At 40.7% G+C, this 19763-nt stretch overlaps 1 protein-coding gene across 10 annotated transcripts in view; it reads right to left on the bottom strand.

Moving 5' to 3' along the window:
- Positions 1 to 19763, bottom strand: part of LOC105030787 (echinoderm microtubule-associated protein-like 6) — a 200103-nt gene that overhangs the window by 133358 nt on the left and 46982 nt on the right. For all 10 annotated transcript variants that reach the window (XR_004576137.1, XR_004576136.1, XR_004576135.1 and 7 more), the window contains exons 10-18: positions 13065 to 13274; positions 12630 to 12797; positions 8184 to 8290; positions 6059 to 6159; positions 5691 to 5877; positions 5048 to 5153; positions 2594 to 2687; positions 2249 to 2349; positions 1801 to 2003 (exon numbers count right to left, since the gene is read on the bottom strand). Coding sequence is in view for 7 of the 10 variants with exons in the window: in XM_034294192.1 (XP_034150083.1) it covers positions 1801 to 2003; positions 2249 to 2349; positions 2594 to 2687; positions 5048 to 5153; positions 5691 to 5877; positions 6059 to 6159; positions 8184 to 8290; positions 12630 to 12797; positions 13065 to 13274 (1277 nt within the window). In the remaining 3 variants the exon portion in view is untranslated. The remainder of the gene's footprint in view (positions 1 to 1800; positions 2004 to 2248; positions 2350 to 2593; positions 2688 to 5047; positions 5154 to 5690; positions 5878 to 6058; positions 6160 to 8183; positions 8291 to 12629; positions 12798 to 13064; positions 13275 to 19763) is intronic.

The following is a 19763-nucleotide window of genomic DNA, read 5'->3' as shown; positions in this document are numbered from 1 at the left end:
TCCCATCCGTACAGAGATTTCTCCTGATTCTTTGAATCTTTTAATGATATTATGGACTATAGATGATGATATCCACAAACACTTAGCAATTTTATGTTGACAAACGTAATTGTCAACGACACACAATTGTTGCACTATTTGGTGCAGTGGAGAACCCCTCACATCTTAACTTCTGAAAGACTGATCTTCTCTTGGATGCTTTTTTCATACCCAATCATGTTACTGACCTGTTGCCAATTCACCAAATGAGTTGTGAGATGTTCCACCAGGCTTTTTTTAGCATTACACAACTTTTCCAGTCTTTTGTTGCCACTGTCTCAGATTTTTTTAAACATGTTGTTGGCACCAAATTCAAAGTGGTCATATATTTTTCAAGAAACAATAATATTTATTAATTCCAACATTTGATATACTGTCTTTGTACTATATTCTATTTAATATATGGTTCTAATGATTTTCACATCATTGCATTCTGTTCATTACTCTTTCCAGAGCGTCCCAACTTTTTTGGAAACAGGTTTGTATAATGTATTGGATCCTACAAGCAAGAACCATTTACTTTAAGGGGCATTTCAGCCAAGTGTTTTTAGGTCATTGATGTTTGTTTCACATATAATTGTCTACAAGTAGCATGGAATGTGTTTGGTGAGCCGAAAAACACAGACTAGTATGTCACAGTGTGGATTGAACTGCGAGATCCGAAAAATAAATGTAATCATGTTTTGTTTCATTTCACAAAACCTGCATGTTTAGATTCAGATTAGATTAGATTCAACGTTATTGTCATTGAACAAGTACAAGTACAGTACAATGGAGTGCAATACCAATCCCAGTCCATTTTTGTGTAGTCGCAGCTGTTGTTGTCATGTCATATTGATTAATGGTGTGAATTTTTTTTTCTGGAGGGGCAGGAATGTCTTTAATACAAATTGAATTTAAGATAATGATTTTATTAGTTTATTTTAAATGTATTTATGTATTTTATACATAATTAATTAACATCCCTGTAGGGTTCACAGACTTTCAAGCAGAATTGTATGTATGTAATTTTGAAAGAGCATGAATATACCTGTCAAAAGGAAATTATCATTGGAATAAGTTTTTTTCAACTGTATATGTTTTAATGTAAAACAAATTGGCATGGTATTAGCAGGATAAACGCAACTGTTCTGTTTACCCGTGAGATCTGTTGTAGTTACTTGTGGCTGCATAAGTGGCACAAGGCAGCGAGGAGCCCTATGCTAGAACCGCATTAACAGTATGGCGCGATCATGAATCGAACAGTATGGTGCAATCAAGAATCGAACACCGGGATTTGAAAACCTGACCGTAATTATGCAGTTCAATTGTGAGACAACAATATAGACTACTCCTCTACTCTGAGGCCCCTAAAGCCACTGTGTAACATTCTAAATGTAAAGTGTCTTCCTCCAAATTCTATGTAAACCTCTTCTCTATCCCCCCTCCCACTTAATCTAGGCCAGGGAAATCAGTCCATAAAGTTAGAAAAGGTGTAGCTAGGATCACAATATATTCAGGGCGCAGCCGCACCCCCCGGACAGAAAGTACAGGGTTTTGCAGGGGGAAATTTCGATATACATGCTAGTGGATGACACGTCTACATTATCATAATGCGCGATCGGAATTATAGATGAAAAGATCAAGGGCTATTTTTTTATAATAATTTTTTAGGGTCAATCTGAGATTGGGGGCTATACGTAAAATAACTGGGGCTATTGCCCTGGACTCCCAGGCCTAACGACGCCACTGGTTTACATGACAGTTTGTGAGAATGGGTACCTTGTCAAGAGAGCACATGGCAAATACTGGTCCATCATGGGCCTTGATGGTCTTCATAAGGGTGGTCTCTCTCCAGATGTATACATCTCCAGTGGTGGCGCCTGAGAAAACCAGTTCCTCTGATCGCCCGTAGCAGATGGACATCATGGTCTCCAGCTTCCCAAGGTTTCCAAAGATACCCCTTTTGAATGTAAGGCCTCCACCTTGGATCAACACAAGCAATCTTTCATACAAAGCTTTTTCTAAAAGATCTCAGGGTAGAAGTTTGATTAATAAGTGTGATTTATTTGGCTGTTTTCAAAGAGAACTGCTACACTTCTAATAGATAATGTGATGTTCATTTAGATTAAGATACATGGGAACAAAACAAGTACTATTTCATTTAAACCATTGATATACAGGGGAAAATAATGATGACAATGAGGATGGAATTACTCCCGGTGAATACCTGTGTGTTGCCAGAATTTTATATGCTTTATTCCCACAGTGGCAAGCTTGTCCATACGGAAAGGGTTGCATTTCACCACAAACAGTTTATCTTTGTGTCCCCTGGAAAATAAAAAGCCGAACCCACAAACATCATTATCTTTTTTACCCTCCGTCAGTGTTTCCTTGTCTCCCCACTTTTTTCAGTAATATTCTGTCAGTAATATTCTTTATATTCTACTATTCTTTATGAAGTACTGTATATGCAACACTTTGTTCAGTAATATTCTGTCAGTAATATTCTTTATATTCTACTATTCTTAATGAAGTACTGTATATGTTCGTGTTTATTAAATGCGTACTGTACCTTGCTTTTGCCAACTTGTCACCTTTCTTCCAGTCCCACAACACAATTGAATGACCTTCGTCAATGCCCACTGATACAAGAATCTTCCCATCCACTGCGGGCAAATAGAAAAGGTATTTACAGTGTTATGACATCTTATTCACATCCTCCCATGTTTAATTACTTCTCCTAAAAGTCTTCAAATATTATATACGCACACACAAAACTTTGTTTACTCTTTCAGAATTATCTAAGCGATAGATCACTAGCAATAATTATAGAGGATATTTCATTTAAATTTGTTGCTATTCACAAAGTCCCAAAAGGTTCGATTTTGGGTCCTTATTATTCACTCTGTATATAAATTATATGTGACTGTGTGAAAAACTGTCATTTAAATGTTTTATGCAGATGACACTGTAGTGCACATTCCAGTTCCATCTCCTGCACAAGCATTTGCACTGCTGCAGTCCAATTTCCAACTAGGCTGGTGCTAAATAAAGAAAAACTAAGTATATGATGTTACAGAATCTGCTTTTACCTATAAATACCTTGGGATTTGGTTGGATCATGTATTTTATAAAACACATATTGCTGATTCTTCAGTTTCTACAAGAAAATGTGCAATATGTGTTTTATCTCAGCACAGCAAAATAAAATGTTTAGGCCACTTCAATTTCAGTACTTGATGTGATGTGCAATATATGCATGCATCAGAGTCTTTATTGAAATCTCTCAATGCAGTTCATCATGAAGCATTAAGTTTTATTACTGGTGCAAAGTTTTATAAACTTCAGTTAGCTAGGACTCCCTGACATCCAGAAGAGCCAGACATGGTTAATGTCTGTATACAAGACAGAAACTTTCACATTATCATTAGCAAAACTTGATTTCCCTGCATAAGTATTAAACATAATACATAAAAAATTTAAAATAAAATATATATATATATATATATATACTGAACAAAATTATAAACGCAACACATTTGTTTTTGCCCCCATTTATCATGAGCTGAACTCAAAGATCTAAGACTTTCTCTATGTCCACAAAAGGTGTTGCGTTTACAAAAGGTGTTGCGGTTCAAATATTGTTCACAAATCTGTCTAAATCTGTGTTAGTGAGCACTTCTCCTTTGCCGAGATAATCCATCCACCTCAAAGGTGTGTCATATCAAGATGCTGATTAGACAGCATGATTATTTCACAGGTGTGCCTTAGGCTGGCCACAATAAAAGGCCACTCTAAATTGCAGTGTCACTCTACTGGCGGGATCCGGTGGGGTCCCGAAAACCAGTCAGTGTCTGGGGTGAACACTCACGCAGTGCAACATATCTCCTTCGCATAGAGTTGATCAAGTTGTTGATTGTGGCCTGTAGAATGTTGGTCCACTCCTCTTCAATGGCATTGCGAAGTTGCTGGGTATTGGAAGGACCTGGAACACGCTGTCGTATACGCCGATCCAGAGCATCCAAAACATGCTCAACGGGTGACTTGTCCGGTGAGTATGCTGGCCATGCAAGAACTGGGTTATGAATGTTAGCATTTGCCCACTCAATTCGATTACGATGACGAACAGCAGGCAGTTCGAGACCCCGATGAAGACGACGAGGATGCAGATGATCTTCCTTGAGACGTTTTCTGACAGTTTGTGTAGAAATTCTTTGGTTATGCAAACTGATTGTTGCAGCAACTGTCCGGGTGGCTGGTCTCAAATTATCTTGGAGGTGAAGATGCTGGATGTGGAGGTCCTGGGCTGGTGTGGTTACACATGGTCTGTGGTTGTGAGGCCGGTTGAATGTACTGCCAAATTCTCTGAAACGCCTTTGGAGATAGCTTATGGTAGAGAAATGAACATTAAATTCACAGGCAACAGCTCTGGTGGACATTCTAGCAGTCGGCATGCCAATTGCACGCTCCTTCAAAACTTGCGACATGTGTGGCATTGTGCTGTGTGATGGAACTGCACATTTTAGAGTGGCCTTTTATTGTGGCCAGCCTAAGGCATACCTGTGCAATAATCATGCTGTCTAATCAGCATCTTGATATGCCACACCTGTGAGTTAGATGGATTATCTCAGCAAAGGAGAAGTGCTCACTAACTCAGATGTTGACAGATTTGTGAACAATATTTGAGAGAAATAGGCCTTTTGTGTACATAAAGAAAGTCTTACATCTCTAGAATTCAACTCATGATAAATGGGGGCAAAAACAGAAGTGTTGCAGAATGGAAGACATAATGAAGAGGGAGACAGGGCACAGGTCATGCTGGGGCTCAACTTTCTGGAGGTACACCAGGGGTATTTGTGATCCAGAGCATATAATGCTACGTCAGATTCTAGCACCGACAAACTATATATGTATTAAACATCTGTCAACTTTGAATCTGCTGTCTTCCAGTTGTGTCATAACCACCATCTAGAAGCGTACTAAAGTAAACTAACCTAAGACAAAATGTGCATAAAAACAGGCTTACGTGTGAAATCCAGTGCGCACACTCCTTGTTGATGATAGCCCTTCAGCAAGGACAAGCATTTCAGTGTTTGGATGTCCCACACATGGATGACTGGGTCCCTGCCAACCTGATCATCGGGAAAAATGCAACTTTCAAATGTATACTGGGATCTGAAACCTGTACCTGTCATTTGTGCATAGTAACATAGAATGAGTTTGTACTGATCTTTAAAAAAAATTATGCTTTATTTAAAAGAATATACTTTCTTAAATGATCCAATCATAATTTAAGAAGGAATAACTAAGAAATTGTGAAACAAAGTTCAGTTGCCCATATAACAATATAACTATGTAGTAATTACTTAAGTAACAATATGCTTAGATGCTAACTGCATTTCATTGTACTGTACTGAATCTAATCTAATCCTTCCAAACATATGGTTCTGTGAACCTAAAGAATTTGTTCAAAAACTACAGTTTTTCGAGCACATTTTTAATTAGCTGACAGCACAGGAGGTTGTTAACTACACTGTAGAGCAGATGTGTAATGCAAACCCAGGTTCATATCATATAACCCCTGCAATGGGCAGAACTGGCTCAGAACTGTGTGATAGAGACCAAAGTTAAATAAATAAACAGATACAATATTCTTCTTGAGAATCTACCTGTCCAGTGGCAACATAGTCCTTCAGTGGATGGACAGTAAGACTGAGGATGTCATCATCATGACCGAGGTAGAAACGCTGTGCATGCTGTTGACGGTTATAAATGACAGCAACGGCTGCAACATGATATACCACCTCGCCTGCCTGGGTGTAAAACAGGTTGTTCCTGCAGTCACAACCTCTGTAACTGAAATAACAGGAAAAAGCTATGATTTCAGAATGATTTAATAGTTACAGGTAAATAAAGATAAGTGCAACAATATTGTGATATAATTTAATTAAACAGATGTCTTGAAATAAACCCTTGAATTAAGTATTTGAAGTGATCGGACACCACATACATTTCCATCACTCTTGAGGAGCCTTACCCGTGAACAAACTGCAAATGCAAGCCCTCGTCTGGAGCCTTTTGTCGTTTCAGAGAACCTACTAGCTTCTTCCTCAGCTGTGGAAGGTCCTCTTTGTAAACCTAGTAGATGGTATAAAAGACTGATGTAATTGTTTGCTTTTGTAGGTAAGGGTTTTGTGTTATATAAAATGTGGTAGAAATTAGAACTCTTTCATGGTAGGAAATACAGAGATCAAAATACTCTTGAACACTTTATTAACAGTTATATTATGTTTGCAAATAGAGAAAGAAAGAAACTAACACAAGATCATTGAAAATCTGTCTGCAGTACAGGTAACAAATATATATTTTTGTATAGGTAAGATGTGATAACATCTCACAAAATAACTGACATCAATACATGTTTATCTGATCTAACCAAGTTAGGCTTATTCCTCTTATCAGATTTGCTCTCCACCCCATTTTTACAAATATCTCTTTACTTCAATTGTCCACCTACAGTGGGGAGAACAAGTATTTGATACACTGCTGATTTTGCAGGGTTTCCCACTTACAAAGCATGTAATTTTTATCATAGGTACTCTTCAACTGTGAGTGATGGAATCTAAAACAAAAATCCAGAAAATCACATTGCATGATTATTAGGTAATTAATTTGCATTTTGATACATCAGAAAAGCAGAACTTAATATTTGGTACAGAAACCTTTGTTTGCAATTACAAAGATCATACGTTTCCTGTAGTTCTTGACCAGGTTTGCACACACTGCAGCAGGAATTTTGGCCCACTTCTCCACACAGACCATCTCCAGATCCTTCAGGTTTCGGGGCTGTCGCTGTGCAATACAGACTTTCAGCTCCCTCCAAAGATTATCTATTAGGTTCAGGTCTGGAGACTGGCTAGGCCACTCCAGGACCTTGAGATGCGTCTTACGGAGCCACTCCTTAGTTGCCCTGGCTGTGTGTTTCGGGTCGTTGTCATACTGGAAGACCCAGCCACGACCCATCTTCAATGCTCTTACTGAGGGAAGGAAATTGTTGGCCAAGATCTCGCAATACATGGCCCCATCCATCCTCCCCTCAATATGGTGCAGTTGTCCTGTCCCCTTTGCAGAAAAGCATCCCCAAAGAATGATGTATCCACCTCCATGCTTCATGGTTGGGATGGTGTTCTTGGGGTTGTACTCATCCTTCTTCTTCCTTCAAACATGGCGAGTGGAGTTTAGACCAAAAAGCTCTATTTTTGTCAAATCAGACCACATGACCTTCTCCCATTCCTCCTCTGGATCATCCAGATGGTCATTGGCAAACTTCAGACGGGCCTGGACATGCACTAGCTTGATCAGGGGTACCTTGCGTGCGCTGCAGGATTTTAATCCATGACGGCGTAATGTGTTACTAATGGTTTTCTTTGAGACTGTGGTCCCAGCTCTCTTCAGGTCATTTACCAGGTCCTGCCGTGTAGTTCTGGGCTGATGTAGTAGTTCACCTTCCTCATTATCATTGATGCCCCACGAGGTGAGATCTTGCATGGAGCCTCAGACCCAGGGAGATTGACCGTCATCTTGAACTTCTTCCATTTTCTAATAATTGAGCCAACAGTTGTTGCCTTCTCACCAAGCTGCTTGCCTATTGTCCATCCCAGCCTTGTGCAGGTCTACAATTTTATCCCTGATGTCCTTACACAGCTCTCTGGTCTTGGCCATTGGTTGAGGTTGGAGTCTGTTTGATTGAGTGTGTGGACAGTTGTCTTTTAAACAGGTAACAAGTTCAAACAGGTGGAGTTAATACAGGTAATGAGTGGAGAACAGGAGGGCTTCTTAAAGAAAAACTAACAGGTCTGTGAGAGCCGGAATTCTTACTGGTTGGTACAGTTGAAGTGTACCTATGATAAAAATTACAGACCTCTACATGCTTTGTAAGTGGGAAAACCTGCAAAATCGGCAGTGAATCAAAAACGTGTTCTCCCCACTGTATGTCTTGTCCTTTCCACAGTTATGACCCCATTAGAATTCTCTTCTCCATTATATAATTGTTGAATTAATTAATACATTAGTTCAGGAAGCAACACATAAAACCAGAAAAGAGCAATATGTGTGGGTAGGATTTGTGTATTGGATTAATTGCAAATATTTTTTTACTCCACCTGTCGTTCATAGCTGATCTGAGCCTCTTGTTCAATGTCAGAGTCAAGCTCCGGAACATCAGACACATCAGAGTCGGACTCTCCACTGTTTGAATCAGCGTACCCCTCTGTAAACAACAGAAATACACTTTACATGGCCCTTGACCTTTACAAAAAGCATTCCATAGAGCAATATACAGTACATACTGTGCCTTGGAAACATTGAAACCCGTGATCAGTTTTCTTGATCTGAATTACAAATGGTACAATGAAACGTCAATATTTGATAGAGCCACCTTTTGCTTCAATGACAGCTTCAAGTCTTTTAAATGAAGTATGTATCAGCTTTGCACAGTGTGGCAGACTTTATGGTCCTGTTCTCCTTGGTAGATTTGCCCCAGATTGTTTAGGTTGGTTGGACCATGTTTTTGAAATTGCATTTTTAAGTAGTGCCACAGACTCTCAATGGGTTAGATATCAGGTGTTTGAGTGGGCTACTGTAGGCCATTTGCCAAACGTAATTTTTTTATCAAACTGAAGCCGGTCCTCTTGCAGCTGAGAAGAAGCCTTCCCAACGCAAGATGCTGCATTAGTTTTGCACCATGTGTCACTTTGAGTTTTGGTCAAGAAGCTCCATCTTAGTCACACCCGACCACAAAACCATTTCCCACATAAAAACTGAGTCACACTTATGAATTCAGTTTTTGAGTAACAGCTTGATTCTTGCAAACCTCCAATACAGTTTTATACCGAGCTCTTAGTATGATTGATCAGTGCAACATCACTCCACTCCCAGCCACTTAACTCTGTAGCTCCTTCAAAGTGATTGTTACCCTTTCTTCTCAGTTTTGGCCGATTGCCTTTTCTTGGCAGTGCCATGTTGGTGTGATGTAGCTCCCACTTCCTGATTGTTGGTACAACTGTGCTCAGTGGTATATGCAAACACTTGGACAGTAATTATTTATACACGGTTCTTAGTCAATTAATTTAGTACTTTATCTCTAACTTCTGTCGAATGACCTTTGGTCCTAATTTCCCTCCGGATTCACAGACCAATAATCCTTCAACAATAGGGTTTTTAAAATGTGACAGCAACCTTAATGTTGTAGGAGGCAAATATTAAGGAAACTGTTAACTTGAAAGGGCATTTTCTTTCATTTATGTACTCTGGCAGCTTCCACAGCATGGTCAGGAGACTATGATGGCCACTCCAGAACCTTCACCTTTTTCTGCTGTAACCAACTTGGCCTTGTGCTTAGGGTCATTGTCGTGCTAGAAAGTCCAAGAGAATTCATGCAAAAGAATGCAAATTGTCTGACAGTATTTTCTGATAACATGCTGCATTCATCTTGCCATACGTTTTCACAAGATTCCCCATGCCTTTAGAGCTCACACACACCCAAAACATCAGTTCACAGTGTGGATGGTATTCTGTTCACTATAGGCCTTGTTGACTCCCCTCCAAACATAGCCCTTATGGTTGTGACCATAAAGCTCTAATTTGATCTCGTCACTCCAAATGACAGTGTGCCAGAAGCTGTGAGGCGTGTCAAAGTGTTTTCGAGCATATTGTAACCATGCTTTTTTGTGACATTGGCATAGTAAAGGCTTCTTTCTGACAACCCCACCATGTAGCAATTTTTTTTTTTAAGTATCATCGAATTGTTTGACAGATCTTTTCTGCTCCCCATGGCTCAGCCTCTAGTCTGCTCAGTGCATTCACGTTAGAGCTAAAAAAAACGAATTGACTATTGAGTATATACTATCACATTGTGTGTCTGTTAGGCCAAACAATCAAAAGTATGTAAACTTTTGATCAGGGCCATTTGGGTGATTTCTGTTATCATTATGATTAAAAAAGGAGCCAAACAACTATGTGATACTAAATGTCTTCATATGATCACTATCCTTAAATAAAAGACAATTTCTTTGAATAATCAGTCATATTTTTTAAAATCAATGCCAAAATGTCATACTTTCTGCCAGTGTATGTACATTTATGAGCAACTGTATATACAAGTGAGGTCCATGTTTTAGCCCAGTTAGACAAGATTATTGAATGACTATGATGAAAACTTTAAGACCATCATATTCAGAGGTAGACGCAGAAAGTAAAAAGCATTTTGAGTGAATTTCTACAACAACTATAAGCATTGGGGCTACCATGCTGTAACAGTGTGAAAAGATCATGTGTGCACATGCACTACTTTGTGACAATACTTGATGACCACATTTGATGTCGCTACATAAAGTCTTGACTAGATGTCCAGTGGGTCAAAAAGACCTACTCCTCAGGAGTAAATGTAAATGATAGTTCACTTTCATAACTGACCTTTTCAAAAATAATCAAAGTGGTCTTAAAGCTGAAGTATGTATTTTTTTCAAGAACAGGAAGTATTTCCACATAATTTTCCCAGAAATGTCACCTGTCGCTGATGTAACATCAGTTCACTCATAAAGCCTCACAAGTTATCTGTTCACTTTATTCAGCTCATCTTAAATAAACGTCTTCATCCGACTAGGCGAGTTGACATACCATTCTTTTAATTATATAAAAAAACGTATTACTTATATAACAGAAGAAATGTCACATCAGCATCGCAGTGTAATGCATTTTGCTCCTTGAGTTCCATCCATCGTGGATAGGCAGCTGCACTAATGTTCACTCGTGATGTGTTTTTGAACGGCCTCTATCTGCCTCTCCTTTAGCAGATTTACTTTCTTTTGATCTAAAATGTATTTTCTTAGGTACCGTTAAATTCGGAACTGCTTAAATTTTTTATAAAATTGTCTCGCTAGTGAGTCCTGCTGCTTGATCCAGAAAATGAGAGAAGTCACTTCCTTATTTTTGTCAGGCACAGCTTTTTTGATACATCATAACTTCCTGTGCACTGGTAAACATTTTCCCATCAGTGTGAGCCAACCACTTTTATCCTTAGCAGCAGTACACGGTATACAGAGGTTTTTCAGGTCCAGGCCTGGGACCATTTGATATGGTAGGAATTAATTCACGATACAGATTAATAGAATAGAGATGTGGTAATACAAACACTTACATACTTCAGCTTTAAGCGTGCTACCAGTCAGATCTTCAGGAAAGCATTTAAATGTCTGTTGGCTTTTATTAGACTTCTAAAAAGAGGTTTAAACAAAAATAACAAAGCAACCACGTGAGCTGGGGTTATCGTATAGACTGCTCAGAGTAACTGTTAAGGTAGACCGAAATGATGATTTTTAGATATTATCCCTCTACAAAAAGCATTCGGATTAACAAATCTTCTGGGGGTGCCTGATAAAGGCTTGGAGGCCAGGGAGCTTCTGGCTCCCCACCAAAGATCTACCCAAACCCTGATCTGGGTGATGGTAAACGGAAAAGGGCCCGGGAAAGAGATTCTGCAGAGACCGCAGCTCAATCTATACTGTCCTTAAGAAACTAACAATTCAATCAGGGTTTGAATTAGGGCTTAGATGCCATTTTATCAAGCCAAGCAATATTTCTTTGGCTGACCATCCAAAATGCAAGCAGTGGAACAACTTGATTTACAATCCCGTAAGACTTCAGAGTTCTGTTGGCACTGTTTGCATTTATTGATTTAATTTATACTGCATACTGGAATAAACAAAAAATTATTGATAAATATATAAACAAATATTAACACTCATTACCAATAATTCATTACAGTTACATTCTTCCATATTATTTATGGTGTATATGAACAGAGAGAGGCAAGCAACAGCTTTCATCAGGTAACATACTGTAAGTATTTAATTCCTGACTACATGCACACTCACCTAAAGGATTATTAGGAACACCTGTTCAATTTCTCATGAATACAATCATCTAATCAACCAATCATATGGCAGTTGCTTCAATGCATTTAGTATCTCCTGAACTCCAAACTGAATGTCAGAATGGGAAAGAAAGGTTGCCTGGTCTGATGAGTCTCGATTTTTGTTGAGACATTCAGATGGTAGAGTCAGAATTTGCCGTAAACAGAATGAGAACATGGATCCATCATGCCTTGTTACCACTGTGCAGGCTGGTGGTGGTGGTGTAATGGTGTGGGGGGTGTTTTCCTGGCACACTTTAGGCCCCTTAGTGCCAATTGGGCATCGTTCAAATTGGTTTCTTGAACATGACAATGAGTTCACTGTACTGAAATGGCCCCCACAGTCACCAGATCTCAACCCAATAGAGCATCTTTGGGATGTGGTGGAACGGGAGCTTCGTGCCCTGGATGTGCATCCCACAAATCTCCATCAACTGCAAGATGCTATCCTATCAATATGGGCCAACATTTCTAAAGAATGCTTTCAGCACCTTGTTGAATCAATGCCACGTAGAATTAGGCAGTTCTGAAGGCGAAAGGGGGTTAAACACAGTATTAGTATGGTGTTCCTAATAATCCATTAGGTGAGTGTACATTTAAAGGATAGAATCTTAATTTGAAATGTTGCAATGGTCACCTTGAAGGAGAGGTTCCAGGACACCATTCATCACACCTTCAGGAAGAAATCTCCACTGGAATAAGGCATGGTCCGCCCCTCCAGTGCTCAGCACCCACTGGAGATCATGGGACCAGCGTACGTTGGTCACATGGGGAGAATGGCCAATGTACTTCTTGAATTTGGCCGCTGTTTCACAAACACCACAAAATAATGCAGTTCAGTTAACCAAATGGTTTGTAAATAAACATACACACTGCAAGACATAAAATATATTAGAAGCTGAGCTGGGGAAAATATTATTTTATTGTACATAACTAAAACATTTTCTAAGATATGCCTTATGGCCATAATGTTGCCTGTTATGATAATATAATGGCCAACAATTATTAAAGAACATCATTATATAAGCATAACGAAAATAAACATGAGTGGCAAAACACATTTAGCTCAGACCTTTCTTAAGACAAGGGAATCTGAAGAGCTTGACGAGACCAAAGTCATCCCCTGTCACCAGCACGGCACTGCTGTAGTTGGCATCCACAGAATTTATATCAGTAACGTTGGCATATTTGGGCCAGATTCCATTGACTTCAGTCCCAAGGATGCCTGTCCAGGTCATCCAATGAATTACCTTGGTCTCCTCTTTGGTAAGGAGTTTTCCAGCTGAAGAGTTTAGGAAGACAAGCCGACAGATATGTTACTGTCAAGTGCAGGATAACATTTCTCCAAAATGATGTAACATTTTACCAAAACAATAGCAATACAGTTTTTTGTGATTGATTGTACTGAAGTCTACTGCATTACTAAATCGAAAGAGCATTTCTGCAGCATAGTGTCCTGCCAGTTGACAAGGACTGTGATGTCCAGCAGTATTGCTAAGTACTGCCGCAAACGTTTGCATTAACAAATGGGAATGACTTGATGACAAATGGTGAAAATGTTGAAAATGGACATTACTGCGTTTGCTGTCATCTGGAAAATTATTGACATTGTCTTAAGGCTTTAATACCTTAAAGGTACAGTAGCTGCTAGTCTGAATCAGTAGCACACAAGCATACACTAAGTGCTCAATTATTAGGTAAGTGAGTATTCTGACTGTATCATTATTTCTATGCACATTTTACATACCCTAATACAAAAGTATTAGTATTGCAAACAGAATAATTAATATTGAAGGCAAAACATCAACTGTAAAGTATTGAGATCAAAACTATATTATTGCAAATAAAATCTTTTGAAATAGATTGAAAATGAATGCAAACAAATAAATTGAAAATTATTGCAAACATTTCTTTGAAAGGGAATATCTTTTGCTTGATAACGCACTGTCTTTGACTGCAGTTTTGTTCTATCTTTGGTTACATTACCCTGGGTTTTGCTCTCGATTTCTTTTTTGCGGTTGTGAGTTTTTTACACATTTCACAGTGAGCGAGTTTAAAAGAGGAAATGCATCTCCATTGGTCAACCAGGCAGGTCAACATCAATAGTTGTTTACATTATAGGCTTGTTACATTAATAGGTAAGACAGACTATCGTGTATGGAACTTAATTTGGGTTTCTGCAATTAAAAAATATAAACCCAAATGTGCTTTCTGATACAAATCGATAGTCATTTATTTGTTACTGCATGAAGTAATCAAATTCCATGAATAAGATGTGTCGATTGTATTCACTTAAGAAACATCTCATGCACCTATGTTAGATATCTAACAGGCTAAGATGAAGCCTGCTAGGAAGTTGAGACATACAAATGACATTGTATTCAAATTTAGCTACTTCATATCATCTCATCATCCCATCTTCATACGCTTATCCGGTATCAGGTCGTGGGGACAGCAGCTCCAGCAGGGCACCCCAAACTTCCCTTTCCCGAGCCACATTTGCCAGCTCTGTTCCCAGGCCAGTGTTGAAATATAATCTCTCCACCTAGTCCTGGGCCTACCCCGAGGTCTCCTCCTAGCTGGACGTGCCTGGAACACCTCCCTAGGGAGATGTCCTGGGGGCATCCTTACCAGATGCCTGAACCACCTCAACTGGCTCCTTTCGATGCCAAGGAGCAGTGGCTCTACTCCGAGTTCCTCACGGATGACTGAGCATCTCACCCTATCTCTAAGGGAAAAGCCAGCCACCCTTCTGAGAAAACCCATTTCAGCCGCTTGTACTCGCGATCTTGTTCTTTCGGTCAGACCGATGATGCCATAACGACCACATCATCGGCAAAAAGCAGCGATGAGATCCCCAGCCCACTGAACTGCAACCCCTCCCCACCCCGACTATGCCTCAATATCCTGTCCATAAAAGTTGCAAACAGGATTGGTGACAAAGCGCAGTCCTGGCGGAGGCCAACCCCCACCTGGAACGAGTCCGACTTACTACCGAGAACCCGAACACAGCTCTCACTTTGGACGTACAGGGATTGGCCCTCATAAGGGACCTCCTCACCCCATACTCCCGCAGCACCTCCCACAGTATCTCCCGTGGGACCCGGTCATACGCCTTCTCCAGATCCACAAAAGACAGGTAAACTGAATGGGCATATTCCCAGGCCCCCTCCAGGATCCGTGTAAGAGTAAAGAGCTGGTCGGTTGTTCCGCGAATAGGACGGAATCCACATTGTGAGGTTCGACTATCTGCCGAACCCTCCTTTCCAGTACCTTTGAGTAGACTTTCCCAGGGAGGCTGAGAAGTGTGATACCCCTGTAATTGGCACACACCCTCTGGTCCCCCTTCTTGAACAGGGGAACCACCACCCCGGTCTGCCACTCCTTAGGCCCTTTCCCCGACTCCCACGCAATGTTGAAGAGGGGATGTCATCCAAGACATCCCCTCCACACCCAAAGCTTTCAACATTTCTGGACGGATCTCGTCAATCCCCGGAGCTTTGCCACTGTGGAGTTGTTTGACTACCTCAGTGACTTCTGCCATGGAGATTGACGATGCATCCCAATCAGCCTTCATCGCCCAATTACCTCCTCAGTTGAGTTCAACAGTGTCCCATCCTTACTGTACACAGCTTGGATAGTTCAGCTTGGATAGAGGTGGGCGGACGGTTTTCCAGAAGCACCTGGGTGCCGACAGAAAGTCCTTCTCTGTGGCTTCCCCAAACTCCTCCCACACCCTCTGTTTTGACTCTTTCACCGCAGAGGTCACAGCCCTTCGGGTCTGTCGGTACACTGCAATCGCCTCCGGAGTCCTCCGTGATAACATATCCCGGAAGGCCTCCTTCTTCAGTTGGACGGCTTCCCTGACCACCGTTGTCCACCAGGGTGTTCGAGGGTTACCGCCCCTTGATGCACCTAAGACCTTTAGACTACAGCTCCCCGCCACAGCTTCAGCATTGGAGGCTTTGAACATCGACCACTCAGGTTCAATGCCCCCCACCTCCACAGGGATGCCAAAAAAGCTCAGCCGGAGGAGTGAGTTGAAGATCTTTCGGACGGAGGCCTCCTCCAGACGTTCCCAGTTCACCCACACTACCGGTTTCGGCTTTCCCGGTCTGTCCAGAGTCTTCCCCCACCCCCTGACCCAACTCACCACCAGATGGTGATCGGTTGACAGCTCCGCCCCTCTCTTTACCCAAGTGTCCAAAACATGCGGTCTCAGATCCGATGACACGATCACAAAATCAATCATCGACCTTCGGCCTAGGGTGCTCTGGTACCACATACACTTATAAGCATCCTTATGTTCGAACATGTTGTTCGTTATAGATAATCCATGACTAACATGACACAGAACTCTAACAACAAACGATCACTCAAGTTCAGATCAGGGAGGCCGTTCCTGCCTATCACGCCTCTCCAGGTGTCTCCATCATTGCCCACGTATGCGTTGAAGTCCCCCAGCAGAAATATGGATTCCCCTACTGGAGCCCGATACAGGACCCTATTCAGGGTCTACAAGAAGGCCAAATATTCTGAACTGCTGTTCGGGGCATATGCACAAACAACAGTCAGAGATTCCCCCCCCACAACCCGTTGGCGTAGGGAGGCGACCCTCTCATCCACTGGGGTAAACTCCAACATAGTGAGTAAATAAGAAATAAGAAATAAAAGACATGATGGCCATTTGAGGCTTCATTATCATTCTAATAGCAGGATATTAGGCTTGCAGCGCTAACTCAGATTTTCTTTTTCAAAATGAAAGCAATCTGTAACAACTCGTCGCGGTGTAGTGTTGGAGGAACCAGGCGCAGGCAGTACTCTCGTTCGTGGGTTTTTATTAAAACAACAAACAAACCAAACACGAACGGAAAACGAAACTAACTACTGATGAAAATAAAGTGCGCGACAACGCGTCTTAACAATCAACATTCAACAGTAATTTAACAACACTCACCAGTATACTAACAGACAGCAACAATGACAAGCAACAGCAACAATGATCCACAATGTGGGGAGCAGAGGGGAAACATATATACACATACAAACGAGCTAGATTGGGACCTGGTGTGGAAGATGGGAAACATGTGACAGTCCGGGATGTGTTCGTGAGAATATGGGAACTTGTGGAAATATGGCACGGTGGCGCTGCTGCTCACCGCACCATGACACAATCATTGGAATATATAAGGCAATACAGTTAAAAGTCGAGTCTGTGAATTTAGTCTGTCATTTTATGTTTAATGTCCGTTCCAATGTTGTTCTTGTCTGTTCGTTTTTACTGACTATAACTATATACCTTATACATTTATTGTGATAACGAAAATCTGAGTGATGCCACCATAATATCCTGCTGCTAAAATAACACTACTGAAGCCTTCACTAGTTTTGCCTGCTCACTCATGTCTTCTTTATAAATGGTACATATTACAAATTCTTCAAGGATACGCAAACTTTTGAGCACAACAGTATAAGTATTCATACACCGATCAGCCGTTGTCAGGTCCTGGCTGGGGGCCTCTAGGCATCTCTGTGGTGCGTCTCGTTATCTCTAATTGGGGACCCTGTTTAAGTTGCCCTGTTTGTCCTTTGGTTGGGGACCCTGTTTAAGTTGCCCTGTTTGTCCTTTGGTTGTTGGTCATTGTTTGTAGTTAGCGTTTTGTTTGCTACAATTAAATTAACAGTCGTTCTTTCCTTTGATTGTTTTTCTGTTCGTGTATTTGGAAGAGAAACATTAAAAGGATGCCTTCCCTCTACTCTGTGCCTGTGTCGTGCCTCCCCAGCTGTGACAGTCATAACATTATGACCACCTGCCTATTAATGTGTAGGTCCCTCTTTTGCCCCGAAAACAGCCCTGACCTTTCGAGGCATGGACTCCACTACACCTCTGAAGGTGTGCTGTGGTATATGGCTACAAGACGTTAGTAGCAGATCCTATAAGTCCTGTAAGTTGTGTGTGTGTGGGGGGGGGGGTCGGGACACGACCCCCCATCCTTGGGGAAACTATGATTTGCCAACCCAATATAGTGGATATAAAAAATCTACACACCCCTGTGAAAATGCCAGGTTTTTGTGATGTAAAAGAATGAGATAAAAAGAAATCATGTCAGAACTTTTCCACTTTAAATGTGACCTATAATGGGAACATTTCAATTGAAAAACAAACTGAAATATTTGAGGCGGGAAAATGAAAAATAAAAACCTTACAGTAACCGGGTTGCATAAGAGTGCACACCCTCTTATAACTGGGGATGTGGCTGTGTTCAGAATTAACCAATCACTTTCCAACTCATGATAAATAGAAGTCATTACACACCTGCCATCATTTAATGTGACTCTGATTAATCACAAATAAAGTTCAGCTGTTCATTAGGATTTTCCTGACAATTTCTTAGTTGCATCTCAGCGCAAAAGCCATGGTCCGCAGAGAGATTCCAAAGCATCAGAGGGATTTCATTTTTGAAAGATATCAGTCAGGAGAAGGGTACAAAATAATTCCAAAGCATCAGATATACCATGGAACACAGTGAAAACAGTCATCATCAAGTGGAGTAAATATGGTACAACAGAGACATTACCAAGAACTGGACTTCCCTCCAAAATGTATGAAAAGATGAGAAAAAAACTGGTCAGTGAGGCTTCCAAGAGGCCTACAGCAACATTAAAGGAACTGCAGGAAATTCTGGCAAGTACTGGCTTTGTGTTACTTGTGACAACAATCTCCTGTATTCCTCATATGAATGGGCTATCGGGTAGGGTCTCATTCTTTTACATCACAAGAACCTGGCATTTTAACAGGGATCTGTAGACTTTTTATATCCACTGTATATAACTATTTACAAAAATACGTAATTTCAATAATATTAATAATACAATACAAAAGCACTTATGCTGATTATAGACACTTAATAGCCCAATATGTGCATTTGTTTGCCCTGCATAGCACTGAGGCTCCCCTTCCTCTCTGGCGCTCCACATCGCTGGTGTATAAACCACACCTGTTTCCACTCAATATTTAGTTGTGTATATATTCTGTTGTTCACCCACCGCACCTAACCGATTAGTGTTTGTCTGTTTGAGACCGTGCTGATGAACTTGATTACATTGACAAAAAGAATATAACTTATATTGACTCTCTTTTACTCACTCGTTATACTCGCACCATCAGAATATGTTCTTACATAGTACATTCTTTACTTCTACCACTCAATTCAATGAAACACCTTTTTAACCATCACCAGCCTTCATTCTCGCTCCACTGAATTACAGGTCACAATTTATTACCTTTACAGGTCACAATTTAGGTCACAATTTATTTTATTAGCTAGCGGTTAGCTGACATCTACTAGCAAGCTACAGCAACATCAACCACGGTTTGCAGCTGTTTGAATATGAGTCAATGGGAGAAGCTTGAAATGCAATGTATGTAGTGTTCCTTAGCTGGCAAGTGTTCGTGTCTACCGTCTGAAAGGCCCTCAATGCACGTAGCAAACGTGAGGTAAATCCAGTAAGTTTGTTTTATGTTGGTAGGGTTCACACACAATAGCTGAATTTGCGGAGCTACAGTAGCGTGCAAACCGATGGTCCAAACTAAAACAGTATTATAGCACTACTTTGTGTCCTCCTCAAGAATTGCTTGAGAAAATGTAATGTAATTGTCCCCTCCAAAGTTGATATCAGATTTTCGCCTTTGAACTCATAGTTGTGTTCCTCAAATCATTCCGGAACCATTTTTGCTTTGTAGCAGGGTGCATTATCCTGCAGAAAGAGG

Source organism: Esox lucius, chromosome 9, assembly GCF_011004845.1.
Source record: "Esox lucius isolate fEsoLuc1 chromosome 9, fEsoLuc1.pri, whole genome shotgun sequence".
NCBI classification, from domain to species: Eukaryota; Metazoa; Chordata; class Actinopteri; order Esociformes; family Esocidae; genus Esox; species Esox lucius.
Note: the sequence above shows the minus strand (reverse complement) of the source record. Positions and strands in the feature narration are given on the sequence as shown.